Genomic DNA, 19577 nt, shown 5'->3' with positions numbered 1-19577 from the left:
AACTTTTACACCAGAATTAAAAGTCATTTATGCACACTATTACAGTATTATAATATTGTGTGTCTGTCTATATATTTACTTTTATCTGAAAAATTTATACTATCTTATGCTTTTATGTTGCTGATTAGTATACTTTTGTTTGATCTTGAAGGACTCCTTGAGAATTTCTTATAAGGCAGGTCTGATGGTGATGAACTTTCTCAGCTTGTGTTTATCTAGAAAAGTCTTTATTTCTCCTTCATTTTTGAAGAACAGTTCTGCCAGACATAGCATTCTTGGTTGGCAGGTTTTTTCTTTCCTTTCAGCACTTTGAATATGTCATCCCACTCCTGGCCTGCAATGGTGCTATTGAGAAATCTGCTGATAGTCTTATCAAGGTTCCCTTGTACATAACAAGTCTCTTTTTTCTTGCTGCTTTCAAAATGTGATCTTTGCCTTTAACTTTTGACAATTAGATTACAATGTGTCTCAGTGTGGATTTCTTTGGGTTTAACTTAGCATATATTAGGCTTCTTGAATTCGAGTATCCATATCCTTTTCCAGATTTGGGAAGTTGTTGGCCTCATCTCTTTAAATAAGCTTTTTGTCCCCTTTTCACCCTCTTCTTTTTTTTTTTTCTGGAACTCGCAAAATGCATATATTGGTATGCTTGATGGTGTTGCTTAAATCTCTTAGGCTTTGTTCACCCTTTCTCTTCCTTTTTCTTTTTGTTTCTCTAACTGGATAATTTCAAATGACCAATTATTGAGTTTGCTGATTCTTTTCCCTCTGCTTGTTAAAGTCTGCTATTAATCATCTTTAGTAAATTTTTTCAGTTGTTGTATTCTTCAGCTAAAGTATATCATACTTATTACCTATATAGCTGACTATGTAATGCTAATGATTATTCTTAAGAAAATATTCTTTATAAGTATGATTAATATATAATTATAGATGAGATAATATGTCCGTCTGAAGAACTTTCATGAATAGATGGGACCCAGGTTAAGTTTTTTCCAGAGAGACAGACTAATGATATTTGAGCTATAGAAATATAAGCTGCTTGAACTGGAAAGAAAATCAAGAACAGAAAATACCTTTTACCCCTTAAATGCTAAGAATGCAAGAAAAGAATTTTAGTGTTCATTTTTGAATTAAATAAATTACAAGCATTATCCAAAGTTGTATGACTAGTTAATAGGAAGTCCTGGATGAGAATCATAAATCCTGTTCCATTGTTTTTCTTTTCCATAGGTGTTAGATTGTCTCATATTGCTATTGTCTCAATTTTTTGCTAAAGACAATACATTAACAAATATTTATCTTATATTTTTGTTTTACTTTTATCCCTTATTTTTTAGAGAAAAAAGCATATTAAGATCTCACTCTTAAATGTGTAAAATACTTCTACATTTTCTCAGAAAATGTATTCATATACATTTATATACTATACATTTGTATACATATGTAGATTTTATAATTCTAATGATAGAATACTATATTGTCTAGTATTTCTCCCTTGATTTTTCTTTTATTGTTTGAGTAGTCCACGATTAATAAACTTTTATTGCTTTTGCTTTATAGAATCTGTCTGTCCAACACGAATTCCAGTGGCAGCTCGTGATGAAAGGGGATTTGATATTCTTTTAGGTTTAGATGTAAATAAAAAGGTTAAGAAAAGAATACAGCTTTCACCAAAAAAGATAAAAGGATATGAAGTAACATCAAAAGTTGATTTATCAGAACTCACAAGGTATGCATTATATGTTGACACAACTTTTTTGGGGGGATATGTCTGTGGACATGTCAAGAATTCTTTAAGCTTACACTTGCTCTTCTTTTTCTAGCAATGTTTTCCCAGAAGGTCTTCCTCCATCATATGTATTTGTGTCTACTCAAAGATTTAAAGTCAAGAAAATTTGGGATTTATGGAGAATATTAACTATTGATGGAAGGCCACAAATAGCAGTTACCCTAAATGGTGTGGACAAAATCTTATTATTTACAACAACCAGCGTAATTAATGGCTCACAAGTGGTTACCTTTGCTAACCCTCAAGTTAAGGTAAAGATGCCTGGGATAATACCATGATTATGATATTCATGGGGAAGCGCCATTGGGTTTATGTGTGTTGGGGAAAAGAGGGCTATAATTTTAACATGATTGGAAATATTTTTACTTTAAATTTTAATGTTTCTCTGTTGAAGAAAACTAACAAAGAAAGGAAAATTGTTTCTTGATCAATATGGGGACAAATGCTGAGGGGAACTGACATATTTTGAGTGCCTACTACTAGGTACCAGGCACATTTAATTATAATAGCCATCCAATAAAGAAACCATTGCTCCCATTTTGCAGACAAACTAATATTCAAGGATGTTAAGTTCTCCCTCAAAGTAGAAGAGCTAATAAGTGATGACATCAGGAATTAAATTTTGGTCTAGTTGACGTCAAAGTCCATATTGGTCTGTTTTACACTGCCATGTTCTACAGGATATTTACATGAAGACATATCTGTTAGAATATTAAATACCAGATACATAATAGGTATGAAATTTACCTTAATTTAGGAGGACATTTTATTTACCCAAATGGAATACATATTTAATAGAATATACAAACTTGAAAAAGTTTATTTTCAAAATCATGTTTTCAGAATCCAGATGCAATAATAAAAGTAATTAAGTTTTGCTCATTATTATAATTATGATAGTCTAAAGCCATATTACACAGTTTAGGAAATATATATGGTAATATATATAAAGTATGCAATTTCTTCATTTAGCAATTATATTACATTTAAAAAATTGTTATTTGCTGTCTTCATTAAAGCCATTGTGCCAGATTCTGTAAGAAATGACAAATGAATAAGGCATGTTTCTTACCTTCAAAGAGCATATTTACAATAGGATATTCAAGGCAACTGGTATCAAATAGAAGTACAAAGTGTTAGTGGAATGTGGATGGGAAAATGTGTTCTAACATAAAATAAGAGGAAATCTGCATAAATGAAATAATTTTTGAACTGGACCTTGAAGGATGTATAGCATTTTGATGGAGATGAATATAAGGGCACATTAAATAAATGATTCAGTATTGAGTCATCAGATGTGTAATAAAATGCAGGGTTTTTATTTAGAGAATGCAAAGTGACTCTCCTGTGTTTACAGTATAAGATGCATGGAAGAAAAAGCTATCTAGGTGTAAGCCCAATTTATGAGGGGCCTGGAAAGCCATATAATGTGGTTTGGACTTTATTCAGTGAATGTTTCATCAAAAGGTCTTGACCATAGTGTGTCATGGTCAAGGCAATCTTCTCTACTTCTTTTTCTTCTTCTGTCCATAAATAATAATTTCAACTTTATCCTAAAATTAGGCCAGGTCCTGGGGATACAGAAATTAATAAGATGGAATATCTCCCCTAACAGAACTGTAGGGAGAGAGATTAATTCTAGTGGTGATCTGAAGGATGGCTTGGAAATGAAAGGGTGAGAGATCTAGATAGATTTGAAAATTATTGAAGTAAAACAAGAGTTCCATGAGCCTAAATTATGGTAGTGACAATGAAAATGAAGAAATGAATTTGAGTCAAGTTGAAGAAATATATTGGGTAGAACTCTGCATCTGGTTAGTTACTGCAACTCAAAGAAAGAAACTTATGTTTAGAGGATGCTATTATGTAGGGAAATGGGGTCAAGAAGAAAACTCTGGGGGGTAGTTCAAGTTTATTTTGTTGCATACGTTGTTGGGCTAATTGTGAAACATCCTGAAAAATTATTCTACCTAGTATTAGAATTATAGGACCCACACATAGGAGAGATACAGGCTGTTAGTGTAGACATGGGAGTTATTATATACCAGTGATAATTGGCCTGGAGGAATGGATGAGTCAAAGAGGGGGTGAAAAATGTCCAGAATAGACCTATGAGTAATGCCCTCATTAAAGGGTAGGTTGAGGGAGAAGAACACTCAGAGACAGAGAGAGAGAATGAGCAACTAGGGAGGAAGAAATGAAAATGATCAAGATTGTTTGAATTCCAGAAGTTGAGTGAGATTATCAAGGAAGATTGATTGTTATGGGGCTCAAAGTTGCAATGAAATAAACGAGATGAGGAAGGAGGGAAGCCATTTGGATTCAGAGATTATTAAACTCATTTATGATTTTGAGGTAGTTGCTTTAGTAAGTTGTTCGACAGTTTCTTTGAAATATGTAATAGGAACTCAGATAAAGATTAATGAAAGAATTGGTGGATAGCATATGAGGTCCACCTTGGATCAGGGTGAATTAATGTATAATACAGTCAGTCTGTGTGGGATGAAGTTTCTCAGCAATGGTTAGGAACAAGGGAGTAAGAACAAAGAAAATAAAATATTGTTAGGGGCTTTATTTATGAATCTTCCACACTTTCTTTTTGTAGACGTTGTTTGATGAAGGCTGGCACCAAATTCGTCTCTTAGTAACAGAGCAAGATGTAACTTTGTATATTGATGACCAACAAATTGAAAACAAGCCCTTACATCCAGTTTTAGGGATCTTGATCAATGGGCAAACCCAAATTGGAAAATATTCTGGAAAAGAAGAAACTGTTCAGGTAGATAAATAATGATTTACTCTTTGAATTATATAGAATGAAACTTTTGCTGTCCTTTGTAATAGTTTTCACCACATTTAATCATATTTAACGTAATTATGAATTCCCTTAAGTTGTTCACCAAAATGTGGTCAGTTCATTAGTGAAATTATGCGTATGTATATGTATTAAAATGCAGAATTGGACAATCTATTTCATAAGAATATTTAGAAAAACGTTCCCCTGGGTTCAGGATAGAATTCTACATTTCTAGGAAACATTAATTTCATGTTTCTCAAGAGAAACATAGTTTAAGTAATAAATTTGGAAAAGAAAATATAGTTTCATCTGTAAGTGGGGCTATAAAAATGTCTTTGCAGCTGCGAGGATAAAATTAGATTAATTCATGTCAGGGTTCTTCACAAACAAAACTGTTCCTTAAAAATAAAGCAATTGTGGTATGTTCAATTTATACCTACAAAAGTTTTGTTTTGACTTTTTGATACCTCCTTAAACTGGAGTATCTGTATTTGGATGGAGAAATGTGTCTGTAAATGCCATTTCTAGAAAAACCCTTTATTTGAAAAGGTATGTCCCTCCTGCACTGTTTCTATTAAAGGAAGAGTCTGTCATTTTCATATACGTGTTTACACATGTGGTCTCTATGAATTAATGCTACATGTCAAATTGTAGTAAATATTTAAACATTAACAGGGGCTGGGCCTACTAATCACACAACACTCCATGCCAGCAACTAAATAGCGAAGACCAAAGATGGCTTCTTGAGTCCACCCTATACCATCCGGAATGTTGTGGAGATTTAAGATAAACACAGAAAACCTGGGAAAACTTTTAAGTGTCCAACAAAATGCTCTTTAGATTAGCTTTTAATACAGGAGTACTAAAAAAGCCTCACTGAGTTCTGGAAGAAAATCGATTTGCTCTTGGTGCTAGGGAATTTTTCTTTAGTAGTTATGTTGCATCACATCTTTATAGTGTAAAGTATTAAAATTTTGTATTTTCATTGTTTTAGCTAAATGCTGTGATGTAAACCTTACAGAATTACTAACCATAGTGGATGTTTCTATGTATCTGAGTTGCTCTTATAAAACAATTAGCTTGTGCCTCAACTTTAATTCTACTGGGTTTATGTTCTTAGTTTGATGTCCAAAAGTTGCGAATCTACTGTGACCCAGAACAGAACAACCGGGAGACAGCATGTGAGATTCCTGGATTTGTAAGTAGGAGGGATTGTTTTTTTCCCAGATGTTGCTTTAGTACTTTCAAAGCAATAAATAAAAAGCAGATACTATCTGAGTATTAATTTAATATGTAGACTTAATTTTATTTTTTAATGTTAGTGGAAGTGAAGTTACATGAAGCAAAACATATTTTGAGGTTATAATTGAAATTGTTATGTGTCATTGTGCAAGTGTGAATGAAAGACCACAAGGGAATATTTTCTTGTTGTGTTTTGTTTTGTTTTGATTTGGAGTCTCACTCTTGTCGCCCAGGCTGGAGTGCAGTGGCGCAATCTTGGGTCACTGCAAACTCCGCGTCTGGGTTCAAGAAATTCTCCTGCCTCAGCCTCCAGAGTAGCTGGGATTACAGATGCCCGCCACCACACCCAGCTAATGTTTGTATTTTTAGTAGAGACGGGGTTTCACCATGTTGGCCAGGCTGGTCTTGAACTCCTGACCGCAGGTGATTCGCCGGCCTAAGCCCTCTAAAGTGCTGGGATTACAAGCGTGAGCCACCACGCCCTGTCAGTAATGTTTTTCCCCGCCGTCTATGACTATGACTATTCCAGTGCTCAGGTAAAGCAAGATGAGACCTGCTCCAGAAAAATGTAGGATGCTTTGAATGTCAGTGTGTGAAATACATTATTATACTTAATATAATCATGTATAATATAATATAACAATATAATAATGTACGTTAAACATGTGGACAGAACACCCCAAACAGCACAGTTCTGAAGAGCAAGAAATAATTATTTTTCCTTTTCACTGACACTTTTTCTCAAAGTGTCAGTGAAATAATGAATAGATACTTTTCTCGTTGTTGATAGTTAAGTAAAAATTTATTATAGTTCTAGAATATAAGCAGTGTTTCTATTTATTTAGCTATTTTCATTAATGTGTTAGGAGGAAAAGGATTATGAGCTAAAATGTCATAGCATCGCATGGAGTGTGTGTGTGTGTGTGTGTGTGTAATCAATCCCCTTTCCCCTGGGCAAAATATTGGTGTATTACTGCTAGTGGAAATATGGTAGAATGTTGTACAACTTTTTGACAATGTAAATTCCCAGTGATATTTGAGTCAACCATAGTTTTTAAAATGTGTGTAGTTATGTTGTCATCATCTTCTTTTTTCCCATCAAATGGAATAACGTATGGATCCACATGTTCTAAAACCTTGAAGACACAGAACAGCACATTTAAAAGATCTGTAATCAAACAGAGTTTTCTAGAAAGGATTTATTCTGGGTTTTCTAGATAAATAACTGTTTAAGCACTATAGTTTTAGATATTTATAACTTGAAATATAAATCTATTTTAAAAGTGTTAATAAGCTATGGCATTTGAGAATTCATTGTGCATACTTCATTTATTGATGTCTCTGCATTGACATATGATGATTGCCATTATCCTTCCGTATGATGAAGCACAGCTTTAGATAGCTGATTTTGAATTCTCCCTTCCACTTTATGTTTTAATGTCTCCTTCCTTACTCTCAGATGTGACTTTCTGTGGCCTGTTTGCCTTTTGCGTCTTCAATCCAACCTTCTCATTTTTGAACTAATTTTTATTGATTGGAAAGATGATTGTCCTTTTAAAATTGTATGTTATTTAATAAAACACAGACTATTTTAGGAGAAGCTCTCCTAAAGTGCAAGATTTTAATGCATGCAGTTTGTGACTTCCTCAGATGTGTTTCAACATTTTTTTTCTGGTTCTTAAATGATTTCCTAAAATTTCAAGACAGCATATAAATCTCATCTGGAGGTATTTTTTAATCTTGCATGGCTGTTATATCAAGCAGCTCTGGTGTTTTAATTTTCTTCTTCTACTCACCTTAAAAAAATATATCCTTTCTGTATTCTCCTATATGAATGGAGTAGTAACATGTATAGATAGGTGACTTTTTAGGATAGATGCAGGGAAATATTTTGGTTTTTGTTGGTTTTCATACTTCATATATCTCTAATCTGGATGGTGAAATATCTGTAAATTAGGCTGATAATTTATAAATTTTATTTAAAACATTTTAAAACACACTTGTTGTTTTTCTTTCAGAATGGAGAGGTAGGCTTGGATACTATTGTTCCCCTTAAGGTAATATTTGTATTGTGGGACCACTTAGCTCTTTTCCAACAACTGTAAGTATGTATATTAGACAAATGGAACCCATTTTTATGTAACTTCAATGTATTTAATATTTATAGATTTTTGTGATTTGGAATTTCCTATTGGGTTGGGCTAGATAAAATTTGAAAGTGAATGTAAGATATTTTTGCCATTTTACACAAATATATAAATACATAAACATACGTGTGCATGTACCTATATGTCTTTCCATGCTTGTTGTCTGTTTCCATTTTTGTCTTTATAGTGCCTTAATGGTCCCAGTGATGTAGGTTCAACTCCAGCTCCCTGTATTTGTCCTCCGGGAAAACCAGGACTTCAAGGCCCCAAAGTGAGTAACACCTAACTTGCTGTTTTTGTTAAAACACACAAACAAGAGCTGGGTAAACCATACAATTCCTAATCACCATTGATCCTGTTGAGAAATTTCTATCTGATTTCTTATAGAGTTTAAAACCTCAGTTTTAGTCACTTTTTCTAGAAAAACAAGTGTATTCTAGCCTAGATTAGGATACCTTTTGAACCCAAAACTGTATCTGTCATCCACATTAAACTGAGACAGTATTATTTGTTTGGTTGTTTTTTTTCCCCAAATACTGCTGCTAGATCCCAAGAACAATACTTCCTTACAATCTGGTAAAAAATGAAGAAAGGGCATTTGTGAAGACATGGTCTGAATTCTTAAATGTCTCAGTTCTTAATTTGTCAAAATAATTTTTGGATGGAAAAAATGAAGTAAGAAATTTCAAATTGATTTTATTATTGTGAGTTTGATGTCTAGTTCAAAAATAGAGCCACATACATTTATTTCACTTAATCATGTACTTTTGGGGAGAATATTCTTTTAGTCATTTCCATATTTCTATATATGCACTTGTTCCAGTTACATTTACATATTGATTTGTATACAAATGTACATATACATTTTTATATGATCGGAGCCATTGTGTGCGTACTACTTTATAACCGGTTGTTTTATACATAATATGTTCTGAATATTTTTCTATGCAATTTAATATTAATGACTAAATTTTTTTTTTTTTTTTGAGACGGAGCCTTGCTCTGTCGCCAGCTGGAGTGCAGTGGCGCAATCTCGGCTCACTGCAAGCTCCGCCTCCCGGGTTCAAGCGATTTCCCTGCCTCAGCCTCCCGAGTAGCTAGGATTACAGGCGATCACCACTGCGCCCGGCTAATTTTTTGTATTTTAGTAGAGACGGGGTTTCACCATGTTGGCAAGGATCGTCTCGATCTCTTGACCTTGTGATCCGCCCGCCTCCACCTCCCAAAGTGCTGGGATTACAGGCGTGAGCCACCGCGCCCAGCAAATGGCTAAATTTTTAAGTAAGTTGTGCTTCTTGTGGCATCACTTAGACACAGCCTAAGTAAGACATTAAGAAGTGTAGTGGTTTGTCCATGATATATAAATCTTGTTTACTTAACATTATATTAAAATATCACCTAAATAAAATAATGTGTAACTTGAAAGCAAGTATGTTTCCCTAAGCAAAAAGATAATGTTTATGTGTATTGATCACCTTTTACTTGAAGCGACCATAATCATTTTTGTTAAATATGAATCGTAATGTTCATTTAGACTGAATTTTCTGATTAGCGAATTTTCTGAATTTTCTGCTGGTCCAAGATAATTTAATTCTTTCTATCTTTTATGTATGTTTCTCTATTCATTTTCAGGCCTAACCATTAAAATAAAGAAAGATATGGAATTTAAGAAGTATACATTTGATCTGTCATTCAAAGTAAATCTCTGTCTGGCTTTAAATTTGAATGCCATACATGATAATCAATGTATTATTGTGAATTATTTTTAGATAGCATTTAGAAGAGTTAATTCAAATCATCTTTAAAGTAACCGTCTATTATTTTAGATGCCTTGACATAAAGGAGAAATACTTATAAAATTCTCCTGGGAGAATATAACCTGGAAGACACCTTGGTGTGTCCTACCAGTAGATTCTTTTAAAAATATATATATTCATATAATTTATTCACCTTGGAATATTATACATAAAAGTAATTTGACCTGCATGAGATATAATGTAGAAATTAGAGACCCATGCTGTCTGACCTATTAAAGCCTAGAGTGCTTTTCTGACTCTCAGTGAGGTTCAAGCCACCTCTACCATCTCCAGGGTCTCCAAGGGGCTGTTCACTTTTGGGAGGCACCTGAAGCCTCTGCTGTTTTCTGATTGTCATTTGTGGTCCAATAGATGTCTTGTAGTGTCACCTATTTTTACTCATGTACTTTCTACACTAAATTTTTAGCACACCCATTGTCTTATCTGATGAAGCCTCTAACTTTTTAATATTTCCAAGTTTCATGTGTTTCTCATTTTCATTTTCTTTTCTTAGTCATAATCTAGCCCTATTGCCACCTACTACTCTAAGTGAAATTGCAGTTTTCCACCAATCTTCAAGTTGGCGTGCCTTTTTGATCTGCTTTCCATTTTCTTCAGAAAATCTGGCAGGAGGACAGGAACACACACACACTCTTCCATCCATTTAGGACTCTTTATCCTGGAAGTGGTTCCTTACCCAGAACATGGACCTGTATGTAAAAAACAGAATCCCTAGCAACACTCTAAGTTGCACTTCTTTTCTGGCTTTGAAAGTTGATACGGTTTTAATTAGTTCAACAGAACCTGAATTAAAACAGATGAGACAAGTTTACTTTAGGTTCCACTGAGGCTTATTGGCCATTTTTGTTATATGCTTTCTGGAAAGGTTTGCAGAAGTCCATCAAATCGAGTGACCTGTAAAGAACAGACCTAGCTTTTCTATTAACCAGAAATAGAGTTTTAGGAGATGAGTGCGGGGTCGAGACTGAAACAGAGGAGAAATTTTTGTGTTGATAAATGGGGAAGTGCTGATTCTAAGATAGTTATTTTTTTTAAAGTTCTTTAGGTTTCTGGAAAATATGACAACACTGTTGCAAAACCAGGTCAAAATGACAAGGTACACCACACTTAGACTTATCATTGTCATTGTAACTCTTCATCAGGCATCAAAAAATTATCTGTCACTAGACTGTGATCTCCTGGAAGAATGGCTTATTTTTTATCCCTAATGATAAACATAGGGAATGATTAATGAATCCGTTGGAATCATTTGTATACGCAAGCCCTTCTTTTGTTCACAATAAAGGTTAATAAAAAGAAAATTCTCCTTTGGCACTCCAGTCTGGCACAGTGCTTAATAGTAATAATTTTTGTTAAAGGAATTGTGAAATTGTCAAAACAATAAGATCCACCCCTCCCCCCATTTAACCTATATGGAACACGCTTCTGTTCTGCGAGAAAGATCCAGGTCCACCCCAGCTTGCAGATAACTTCCTTTCAAATGACCCGTGAATGCAAATAACAGCTTCTTCCCCTGCTTCAGTAGCCAGAGGGACAGTTGTGGTAACAAACTCCTACATTTGCTCTAACCTGAAATGTTAGATGTATTAGGTTAGAAGTGGAAAGAAGACATTTCTGTCTTTTTTAGGTTAGGACAATTTTTTAATAACTTCTTTGCTCCGAGATACCATTTTACTATAGCCATATCTCTGTTGATACCCTTTGTTACACCCTAGTAATTTTGCCAATTAGAGATTCAGAGGTATCAAGGTACCCTCTGTCTAAACACAAAAGTCTTTGGAAAATTTCAAGGGCCAAGGGCATTTACATTTTTATGTTAAAATTTTTCAGACTGAGTAGAGTCCTTCTAGATTCAGGGAGTGGTACTTGGGTTCTGAGGGAGGAAAGAGGTTGATTTTGGAGAATGGAATAGGTCTTAGGTCAGATGCTCTTGTGGAGACCAGAGGGGTAGCATGAAGGCGTAAGGTTTTTTGAAATGAAGGCTTACAAACGTCGTATTTGGACCTATATGAAGTATTCCAAAGTTTTGCCTTGGATGAACAACTTAAAATATTAGCTTATTTTTATAAACATAACTTTTTCTTACTTTATTTATATTTACATTACTTAAGAGACCATATTCAGAGATGTTTTAGTTTAGTCCATGACATTTCCACTCCTGTCAACAACTTAAAAATCCTGTGGCACAAATTCAAACAAACATAAATAGATACTGCTTTTCAGCTGAGTACATATTTTTGAAAACTCAAAATGTACAAATGTTTCAACTAAATTAGAATAAGGTGGATTGGGAATTTAGTCACAGTTTTATAATAATAAGTCATGTGTCTAATTTAATGTATTGGGGAATTTTTTTTTCCATATTAAATTTTCTAGCATTCTTCAGTCTGGTTCTGATCAGTGTATTATTGTGGACAGGAATGGTAGTGTTTAGGAGCTTGGACCCTGGAGCTGAACTGGTTGGGTTTGAATCCCATCTCTATCACTGCTGTGTGACCTCAGGCAACTTACCTAACTTTCCTGGCCCTCAGTTTTCCTACATAGAAAATGGGAATAATAAAAGTATCTGCTTCATAGGATTATTACGAGAATTCGGTAACTCAATATATGCAAATCTGTTGGACCAGTGCTTAGCACATAACAGTCAATAAAGGTTGAGTGTCAGCTTTTATTAACAGTAATAAAATTGGCTTTCTCTCCAGTCAGCTAAATTAATTAGGATTTTACTTTATTCTTCCAGTTTTATAGGAACAATACCAAACCTACCTGAGTTTTTGCGAATAACTTAGTGACAGCAATAGTCAAAATAACCAGTAAAATCTAACAGCAATAGCAGAACCTACAAGAAATTATTTTCTTCTTGGGGCTGTTGACCAGTGTCATAAAGACTGTTGACCAGTCTTTATGAAGTCACATTGGATTTATCTTGTGGGTAATTTTTTCATTTGGGAACTTAATTTTGATTAACTGAAAACATTATTATTAAATATCTTTTTTATAATTGTATGCAGCATAAAAAGCACAAGTCCCTTTTCCATGCCAAATTTTTATTTCAGCCTGATGATGATAGAGATTAAACCCTGTCAAATCCTTTTGATATCTTAGGTTTTGCTGATAATTGATATTCTACAAATGAGTGGGTCAATGACAGATTGTATTTGAAGCATATCAGACAAAAAGTAGTTATTGAATCTCTACTTGATACCCAGCATTGTACCAAAAAAAAAAAAAAAAAAAAGTAAGGCCAGGCATGGTGGCTTACACCTGTAATCCCAACACTTTGGGAGGCAGAGGTGGATGGATCATGAGGTCAGGAGTTCAAGACCAGCCTGGCCAACATGGCGAAACCCTGTCTCTACTAAAATTATAAAAATTAGCTGAGCATGGTGGCGCATGCCTGTAATCCCAGCTACTTGGGAGGGTGAGGCAGGAGAATCACTTGAACCTGCGGGGTGGAGGTTGCGGTGAGCCAAGATCATGCTATTGCACTCCAGCCTGGGTGACGGAGCAAGACTCCATCTCAAAAAAAAAAAAAAAAGTGTAATTCAGACTTTGCTACAGTCTCAATCCAAGTGATAAATGAAGACTAACCAAGGGAAAACTTTGAGAAAACACTAGTTATGAATAAGTGATTTAAGAGCTATCATAGCATTTCAGTAGAAAAAGACACCAGGAAAAAATGGAGTAAGAAAGTTGCAGTGAGGATAATTTTCTCTTATTAACTCTAGAGTGGAAAAAGAGGAAAATTTATTCCAGGGAAAAGAAAAACATGGAATTTCTTGAAAGGCAGCAAGTCCAATCAGCACATGGATAAGGAAGGATGGCAGGGAGGCTGGAGATTAATGTGCACCTTCTCAAAATAAGAGAGAAATTCTAACTCCCTAGAGACACAGAAAATTGTTTCCTAATGCCCAGCCACCACTGCAAGTCCTTGGATTAGAATTACAAATTACATTTATTCAGCGAGACATTACATGGTTCAGCATTATTTTCCCCCCTTGGATTTATGGCTCTTCTTTCTGTCTTTTAAAAATGACATTTCCCTTCTTCTCAAGCCTTTCCTCAAGCTAAGCCTCTTGGGGGGCAGCTGCTAAGTGAACAGCTCATCCCTGCTTTATTGGTTCCTTATTAGAGTTCACTTAGTTCTTTCCATTTTTTTTCCTGTTGTTTCAGGAACAAATTTCCCTAGCCAGGAGTCTGAAGTAGTATTTCCATGAAATTTGGCTCTGTAATAGTACCCTTAATCACAGGGTAGGTGACTGATTTCTATGTGAATGATTTCTTGATAAAAAATAGTAAAGAGATCAGGCTCAGTAGTTCACACCTGTAATACCACCACTTTGGGAGGTTGAGGAGGGAGGATCACTTGAGCCCAGGAGTTCAAGACCAGTCTGGGCAACATATGAGACCCCACCTCTACAAAAAGTATGAAAATTAGCTGGGCATGATGGCTTGTACCTGTAACCCCAGCTACTTGGGAGGCTGAGGTGGAAGGATCACTTGAGCCTGGGAGGTTGAAGCTACAGTGAGCTGTGATCACACCACTGCACTCCAGTCTGGGTGACAAAGCAAGACCCCATCTCAAAAAAAAAAAAAAAAAAAAAAAAAAAAAAAGAAAAAACCCACGAGTGAAGAATTAATAGAAATCATGTGCATCTATATAGGAACACCCTGATACTTACGGCAGTGACTTCATATTTTTCAGCAGGATGCTCCATTTAGACTTCACGAATTCAGAGATAGATACCTATGATATTTTTTAGTATTTTTTAGAATTAAATTATAAAACACCCTCACCTCACAAAAAGTGTTGCTTTCATGTTTTTTTTACATGGATGGTGACCATCTGAATGGTCAGTACTGGCCATTGGGCAACATGCAAGAGTTCCATAGAGTGTGACTGAGCTCATTGCCATGTGGTATTAAACAGTGTTCTTTAAAGATCTTAGGTTTTTGAGGATAAAGGTTTTTTTCTTCATTTAAATATTACATGTATTCAAGAATTATGGGACTTGGAATAGAGTTGTTTGGCCTGGGCCTTGCTCTCATAGTAATATTATGTTAATCTGAGATTGCAAGTATAGACAGTAACACAGCAACACACTTACAGGATTGAAAGAAATGATAGTCATGCAGCTTTAAACTTGAATTCTACATGAGAGATCACATGGTCTACAGACTATTTTTAAAATAAATATGAGTTAAGTTGTATTATAGGACATCGATATCTATATATGTAGAACCTATACGATATAATTAAGTCTATAGGCTGGGTGCAGTGGCTCACCTAGCAGTTTGGAAGGCTGAGGCAGACAGATCACTTGAAGTCAGGAGTTCAAGACCAGACTGGCAAACATGGTGAAACCCCATCTCTACTAAAAATATAAAAATTAGTTGAATATGGTGGCACATGCCTGTAGTCCCAGCGACTCGAGAGGCTGAGACAGGAGAATCTCTTTAACCCAGAAGGTGGAGGTTGCAGTGAGCCGAGATCGCATCACTGCACTGCAGCCTGGGTGACAGAGCAAGACTCCATCTCAAAAAAAAAAAAAAAAAAAAAAGTCTTATGAGTCAAATATTGCTATCATGGAGACCATATTTGCTATGTCACTTTACAGTTCGTTCAGAATTCTAAAAATGTATCCTACCATAAATGTGCATATTTTGCATCAGTGAAAAATACTTTACTTGCTATAGTTATACTTGGTGTGGTCACATAAATAAATCATTGAAAGTTCAGTATAATAAAATGCATTATTTATTAAGCAAGCATTTAAAATATGGCTTTTTTTTTTTTTTACTTTTGTTTTTAACATACAAAAAACCTCAAATAATGGAATTGGTTTTGAACTTTTATTGATCCTGACTGCACCAATGTGGCTGGTTGTTTTGTACTCAAAAGTTTGTTTGCTTCCTGCTTAGGGTGACCCTGGACTGCCTGGGAACCCTGGCTACCCTGGACAACCTGGTCAAGATGGTAAGCCTGTGAGTACTGAAAGCTTAGTCATCTCCGGTATATCTGGGATTACACTGTCGAAGTAAAAGTTTTGCTGAGCAAAGCTAAACAGACAAGGAAAGCTTTATTCATGACTGCTGCCATAGGAAGGAGAGACTGAACTCAACTCTGTTGGAACGAAAGGAGCTAGGCTGTGTGAGCACTAGGACAAGTTAATGGAAAAGTAGTAGAGGACTTTAGATGGGAGGTTGATCAGTAGGCTTAAGCACATTGAGTTATTCCAGTTTGCAAATGTTTTCCTCTGTGATCAGGCCATCTCCCTTTACTAACTGGTGCTCATCAAAGTTAGGTACACACCCTCCCTCACAGACTGGAAGATAGTGGGGACACTATCTTCCTTGATGATTACATTTCAAAGGGGTGGCTCTCAGGTCCTTGAGAAAGACATTTCTGGGTTATAAAATTGACAAGTAGCTTTTTAGAGTATTTACATTTCAAAGGAGCAGAGAAGGAATTTACAATTTTAAGTCCTCTAAAGCAAATGCTCTAAGGAAAAGGGAGGTCAGGGATCCACAGTCCGGAAGAAAGCTGCCTAAGTTTAGTCAAGTTGAAGAGAATGTTAAGGCCAGCTTGGGAAGAGAGTTAGTGTTCTAGTCAGCTTTTAGTTATCTTACTTCAAAATTGCATACATCTTTGCTGCAAAGAAAATATTGTCCAGTGAGTTCTCAGTATCATGAAGGGCTGGTTTTAGAAATTCTATTGTCTTTTCTCTGCACATCTGTGGAAGCTTTCAAATCAAAAACACTTTTAAAGGTAATGTTATTTTCCTAATAATGTATACACTGGGATATATTTATAGTCTGACTAAAAAATACAATATCCCCTAAGGCTCAAGGAAACTTAGAGATGTAAAGGGAACATAAATCAACCTTAAAGCACTTTAGGCAAATATTTACAGTTAAGTCACTATCAGCATGTTTATAAGAGTAAACACGAAGAATTAGCTTTTGGCTGGGCATGGTGGCTCACGCCTATAATCCCAGCAATTCACAAGGCTTAGGTGGGTGGGTCACTTGAGACCAGGAGTTTGAGACCAGCCTGACCAACTTGGTGAAACCCCATCTCTATTAAAAAAAAGAAATACAAAAATTAGCTGGGTGTGGTGGCACACACCTATAATCCCAGCTACTTAAGAGGCTGAGGCACAAGAATCACTTGAACAGGAGAGGCGGAGGCTGCATGAGCTGAGATCATGCCAGCCTGGGTGACAGCACAAAACTCTGTCTCAAAATAAAATGAAAAGGAATTCACTTTTGAATGTTTGAATGTCAAATTATAATTGTCACCAAAATGAAGCATTTCCTGAGATTTTCTTTATCATGAGGCATTAATTCTTACCATGAAAGAGTGGGAATGTTTACATTGTGAATCAAAATTGTTCGAGGAATGAAAGAACCATAGATATAATGTGAAATCATCAATACCTTAACCATGAGGATGAAAGAGTTGCTTAAGTTCCTGAGAGAGATTTCCTAAGAAATTAAAAAACAAAAAATAAAACAAACAAACAAAAAAAACCACAACTAGCCAGATTTTGAAGAAGTAGTAATGTGCTGTGGCTTTTTATACTAGCGAAATGTGCTGCATGGGAAGAGGATGGATAAACAGGTAAACCTCTCTAGAGAAAGATTATCCAAAAAGGGAGGTTAATTATCCTTAGCAAACTAACACAGAAAATGAGATATTGCATCTTCTCACTTATCACTGGGTGCTAAATCATGAAAACATATGGACGCATAGAGGAGAACAACACACACTGGAGCTTATTGGAAGGTGGAAGGTGGGAGGGGGGAGAGGGTCAGGAATAATAACTAATGGGTACTAGGCTTAATACCTGGGTGATGAAATTATCTGTGCAACAAATCCCCATGACACAAGTTTACCTATGTAACAAACCTGCACATGTACCCCTGAACTCAAAAAAGAAAAAAGAAAGCAAACTTGGGGAAATTTTTTTTTTTCTTAAAAAGTAGGGAGGCTGAAGGGGTAAACAAAAGTGGTAGCCACCTGGAAATGCAGAGAGCTAAGGCGATGTTGTGTGGTTGTTGGGGCAGCATTTTTTCAGCTGACACACAGGGATTCAGAGTGTGAGGGCAATCTACTTAGGGACTTTGAGAAAGACAGTGATTTGATCTGTTTTATGATTTAGAAGGATAAATATAAATGCTATTTGGAGAGTAGATTATATGGGGGCAAGAGTAGAAGAAAGGAGGCTATGCAGGAGGTTGTTTCATGATTGTGAGTGGTAAGAGTAGTTTGTACTAGGGTGATATGGTGGGAGAATGGAGAAGTAGTCAGATTCTGGGTTATTCTTAATGGAAAGCTGACTAGAATTGCTAGCAAATTTAGATATAGGATATGAAAGGAAGAGAGGAATCAAAGAAGAATCAAAGGAGTATAGCTTGAGCAACTGGGTGAATTGTGGTGCCATTTACTGTACTGGGCAAGACTGGGGGAGACAGAAGTTTTATAGACATGTCTTAGTCCATTTTCTGTTGCATAACAGAATGCCACAGACTAAGTAATTTATAAAGAAAGGTTTATTTGGCTCATGATTCTGCAGGCTGGGAAGTCCAAGAGCATGACACTAGTATTTGGCAAGGTCTTGGCAGAAACTATCACAAGATGAGAGTGTGAGTGAGAGGTAGTGGTGTGGGAGTGAGCAGGAGAACAAGGGGGTCAGTCATCCTTTTTATCAGGAATTCACTCCCTTGGTAACTAACCCACTCCCACAATAAGTGTCTCCATGACCTAACTACCTCTTAAAGCCCCACATATTATTACTGTTACAATAGCAATTAAATCTCAACGTGAATTTTCAAGGGGGCAAGCATCCAAACCATAGCAGGGGGGAATTGGGACTATATTTTTGGACAGGTTGGAGGTGGCCAGTTGGGACTTATTTTCATGCAGATGTATGCAAAACCATGAGAGTGGATGAGATCACTTAGGAAGTGAATACAAATAAATAGAGAAGAGAAGGTGGCAGGGGACTGACCACAGGGCTCTCTTACAGGTGAAAAAGAGAAAGTGGGTCCAGCCCAGGAATTTGGGAAGGACTTATCAGTGAGATGGGAGGAAAACCAGGGAAGTGTCATCCTATTAGGTGTGTTATTGTTGTCAAGAGATCCAGAAGAATGAAGCCTAGACTAGACCATGGATTTGCTATACAAGAGTATTTGAGGACCTTGATGAGTAGGATTTCAGGGAGGGTAGTACAAACAACAGATTGGAATGAATTAAGCACAGAGAGGGAGATAAGAAAAATGGTGACAGTGAATATAGATTTTTTTTTTTTTTCTGAGAGATATAAAAGGAAGCAGAGACCCAGAGCAGTAGAATTGGGGCAATGTTTTAAAGGCAGGGTTTTTAAAAAATGGGAGATATTGTAGCATGTTTTTATAATGATGAAAATGAGGCAAAAGAAAAAAATGAAAGTTTGGAAGATAGGGGATATTTTCAGGAGGAAAATCCATAGGCAGGTTGGAGGGCATTGATTCTAGTTAGAAAAGTAGAGCTTGGCCTGGATGGAGAGTGTGGGCAATTAAATCTTTATATGAGACAGAAGTCAAGCCGATAGCACTGAAATAGCTAAGTAGGCTATTTTGGGGGAATTTAATTGAGGGAATTATCATAAGACAGCTTCTATTTGAATGAAATTGAATTGAAGGAATAGACTCCAAACCTAACCTCTCCTCTTTTGTATTTATCTTCAACCCCCATTATATGCCAACATTTGCCTTATAATTTCCCTTATAACCCATTC

General features: G+C 35.8%; 1 protein-coding gene across 2 annotated transcripts in view; it reads left to right on the top strand.

Annotated features, from left to right (window-relative positions):
• Positions 1-19577, top strand: part of COL21A1 (collagen type XXI alpha 1 chain) — a 188441-nt gene that overhangs the window by 74360 nt on the left and 94504 nt on the right. Inside the window, exons 4-10 of one of the 2 annotated variants that reach the window (XM_054685901.2) lie at positions 1564-1732; positions 1827-2043; positions 4398-4571; positions 5710-5787; positions 7850-7858; positions 8166-8249; positions 15718-15780. In XM_054685901.2, coding sequence (XP_054541876.1) covers positions 1564-1732; positions 1827-2043; positions 4398-4571; positions 5710-5787; positions 7850-7858; positions 8166-8249; positions 15718-15780 — 794 coding nt within the window. Of the gene's footprint in view, positions 1-1563; positions 1733-1826; positions 2044-4397; positions 4572-5709; positions 5788-7849; positions 7859-7956; positions 8250-15717; positions 15781-19577 lie in introns of those variants that run through there. The other variant, XM_054685900.2, reaches the window with a different exon arrangement.

Source organism: Pan troglodytes, chromosome 5 (assembly GCF_028858775.2).
Source record: "Pan troglodytes isolate AG18354 chromosome 5, NHGRI_mPanTro3-v2.0_pri, whole genome shotgun sequence".
In the NCBI taxonomy this organism is placed as follows: Eukaryota; Metazoa; Chordata; class Mammalia; order Primates; family Hominidae; genus Pan; species Pan troglodytes.
This window is presented reverse-complemented; position numbering and strand designations above follow the sequence as displayed.